Here is a 3,261-nt window from a genome sequence, read left to right as displayed (position 1 = left end):
ACTCCCCCTTGCCCTTGCTCTCCTGTCCCAGGGGAATCCGGGCTGGGCAAGTCCACCCTGGTCAACAGCCTCTTCTTGACGGACATGTACAGAGACCGCAAACTGCTGAACGCCGAAGGTGAGGGAGGACAGTCCCAGCAGTGGGGTGTCCTGGCTGTCCCACGGGGGGTGGCAGAGCTCCTGGGGGGACTACAGCCCCTCTCCCTACCCAGTGGGGCTCCTCCGAGTCTCCGAAGCCACATGCGGCGTGTTGCCAGCTGCCTGACAGCACTGGGGACCGCTCCAAGGCAGCGGGGACGCCCCCCCTGACCAGCACGGAGACCCCCCATGGGGGCTTTGTCCCCGCTGAAAAAACAAGCCCCAGCTTGTTGGGAATCGGCCAGAGCTGCAGCAAATCCGAGAGGCTGCGGATGGTCGGGGTCCAGGGCACAGTGCTGGTTCCGCTGCAATCAGTTTTTGAATTAAAATCGCCCCAACTTGCCCAAATCCCTGGGGGTTCGAGGCAGTTGTTTGATTTGTTTTGAAGCGGTCAGTTGATTTGTTTCCATCACTCGGAGCAAAAGCCAAAACGCGTGTGGCTGCGTGCACGTGAGGCAATGGGAGCATCCTTGGGGATGTGGGGACGCGGAGGGATCCTGGGGGTAGAGGGGCACGTGCCGTCCTGGAGCCGTGGGGGTCACACGTGGGGGCACAGAAAGCCACAAATGCTCCCACGGTGATGCGTGGCCCCAGCAGGAGCCGGGCTGTCATGGGGTGGTGGTGGCAGAGCCACCGAGGGAGGGGTGCACGTCCATGTTGGGATGTGGGAGGTTGTGGCACAGGGCATCCTGTCTTGGTCTGGACCCTGGTGCTCGTGGGGGCTGATCCTGCAAAGCCACCCAACCCCTCTGGGATGGAGGGTGACACCCGGGGGCTGCAGCATCTCCCCATGTCACCCCCATTGTCCCTTGCCTGGGGTGTCCCCCGCCGTCTTCCCATCTCCTGCTGCTGCAGAGCGCATCACACAGACAGTGGAGATCACCAAGCACGTGGTGGACATTGAGGAGAAGGGTGTCAAGCTGCGCCTGACCATTGTGGACACTCCGGGCTTCGGTGACGCTGTCAACAACACAGAGTGGTGGGTCCCATGGGGCCGGGGGGTGTCTCCCTGGGGCTGGGCAGTGCCACTGTGCGTGCCAGCGGCTCCAAGGGTGGGATGCCCATGGCTCCTCAGGGTGGGATGCTGAGCCATGGGAGACGTTGAGCTGGGGATCCAGGGAAAGCAGGGGACTCCGATGGTCACCTCCCTGTCCCCTCAGCTGGAAGCCAGTGGCCGACTACATCGACCAGCAGTTCGAGCAGTATTTCCGTGACGAAAGTGGCCTCAACCGGAAAAACATCCAGGACAACCGCGTCCACTGCTGCATCTACTTCATCTCGCCCTTTGGCCATGGGTACGGGCAGCCCCTGCCTGCGCTGCCAGGTTGGGGGTTCCTGGGGAAGGGGCTCGGTGGGATGGTGCTCACTGGGCTCCCCCCGCAGGCTCCGGCCCCTGGATGTGGAGTTCATGAGAGCATTGCACCAGCGGGTGAACATTGTGCCTGTGCTGGCCAAGGCTGACACTCTGACCCCCATTGAGGTGGAGCGCATGAAGAACAAGGTAAGGGGAGGTTGGCCCATCCTGGAGCCATCCCAGCAGGTCCCTGGGGATGGGGGTGCCCTGCAGGCTGGGGTTCCTGCTCAGCTCTGGGCTGTCTCCATCCCCTGCCCAAACTTTGCCATTGGAGCATCCTCCACGCTCGCAGCACTGTAGAGGACCATGTTGCCCACATGGCCACCAAGGACACATCTTCCCTGGTACTCAGTTGGGGGCTGGAAGGGTTTGGGGTACGGGGGTGTCCATGACACCTAGTCTGGAGGGGACATGCTTTTGTGGGTCCTTGGGGGACACTGGTGCTGTGTGGCACTTCCCACCCCCTTTCCAAGAGTCCTGCCCTCAGCGGGGCTGTCTGCCTCCAGATCCGGGAGGAGATTGACCACTACGGCATCCGCATCTACCAGTTCCCTGAGTGCGACTCGGATGAGGATGAGGAGTTCAAGCTACAGGACCAGGCACTGAAGGTGGGTCTGGCTCCTCCAGCTCCATCCTTGAGGGAGCAGAGCCCCATGGCTGAGAGGGCACATCATCTTGGGGTACCCTTAGGATGCTCTGGGGCCATGCAAGCCCTCCAGCAGCCCCGGCATGGCGGGGTTGGTACATATTGCACTACCCAGATGTGTCACCAGGACTCCATAGGTGGAGAAACCCATGCCGTGACTGCTGCCGTCCCACCTGGGGCTCTCCGTAGCTGGGCTCTGGGATATCATGGCAAATGGGTGCTGGATACGGCCGAGGAGATGTATGTGGAGGGATGTGGGCCATGGCGGACAGGACCGAGTCCTGCTAACCCCCACCATCCTCTTGCAGGAGAGCATCCCCTTCGCTGTCATCGGCAGCAACACAGTCGTGGAGGCCAAAGGCCGGCGCGTCCGCGGGCGCCTCTACCCCTGGGGCATCGTTGAAGGTAACACTGAGCCATGTCCCTGGTGTCCCACCAATCCTGGGGGGGGACAGGGACATCGTGTGCCCCATCTCTGTGCTGTTCAGCCTGTGGGGGCTCAAGGGGATGTGGGGAGCTGGCAGTGGCCCCCTGACCTCGGTCTCCCCCGCAGTGGAGAACCCGTCCCACTGCGACTTCGTGAAGCTGCGGACGATGCTGGTGAGGACCCACATGCAGGACCTCAAGGACGTGACGCGGGAAACCCACTATGAGAACTACCGCACGCAGTGCATCCAGAGCATGACCCGCATGGTGGTGAAGGAGAGAAATCGCAAGTACGGGGCTGGTAGCAGGCTGCCAGGCTGGGGGGTGTCAGGAGGGAGTCTCCTATCTTTGGGGTGACCCCAGCCCATTGTGAGTGGTAATCTTGGAGGATTGCGGGGGGGTTGGGTGTTGCATGTAGGTCCGTACTGGGCAGCGTGGTGGGCTGGGTTAGGAAGCCTCAGCAGCATGATGGGGAGACCCAGTGTGGTGGGGGACCCTTCCTGTGCCATTGGGTTGGGGTTGGCTGTCGGGGGGAGCTGCTCCGGCAATGAGGGGGGACCCTGTGTCCCCCCAAGGCTTGGGGGTGTGTGCACTGGCAGTGGTGGGGGGACCTTGTGTCATCCCCCTTGGTGGGGGTGATGCTCCAGCATCGAGGGGGATCCTGCACCCCCCTGGTGCTGGCTGGGGGGGGGGTGCC

The 3,261-nt window shown here is 62.6% G+C and overlaps 1 protein-coding gene across 1 annotated transcript in view; it reads left to right on the top strand.

Moving 5' to 3' along the window:
- The window catches only part of SEPT4 (septin 4), a 41,175-nt gene that overhangs the window by 23,556 nt on the left and 14,358 nt on the right, over positions 1–3,261 (top strand). Inside the window, exons 3-9 of the mRNA XM_009888870.1 lie at positions 32–118; positions 994–1,117; positions 1,299–1,433; positions 1,522–1,639; positions 1,999–2,100; positions 2,447–2,543; positions 2,692–2,854. Of these exons, the coding sequence (XP_009887172.1) occupies positions 32–118; positions 994–1,117; positions 1,299–1,433; positions 1,522–1,639; positions 1,999–2,100; positions 2,447–2,543; positions 2,692–2,854 (826 nt within the window). The remainder of the gene's footprint in view (positions 1–31; positions 119–993; positions 1,118–1,298; positions 1,434–1,521; positions 1,640–1,998; positions 2,101–2,446; positions 2,544–2,691; positions 2,855–3,261) is intronic.

This window comes from Charadrius vociferus, unplaced genomic scaffold, assembly GCF_000708025.1.
Source record: "Charadrius vociferus isolate BGI_N301 unplaced genomic scaffold, ASM70802v2 scaffold636, whole genome shotgun sequence".
Lineage (NCBI taxonomy): Eukaryota > Metazoa > Chordata > Aves > Charadriiformes > Charadriidae > Charadrius > Charadrius vociferus.
Note: the sequence above shows the minus strand (reverse complement) of the source record. Positions and strands in the feature narration are given on the sequence as shown.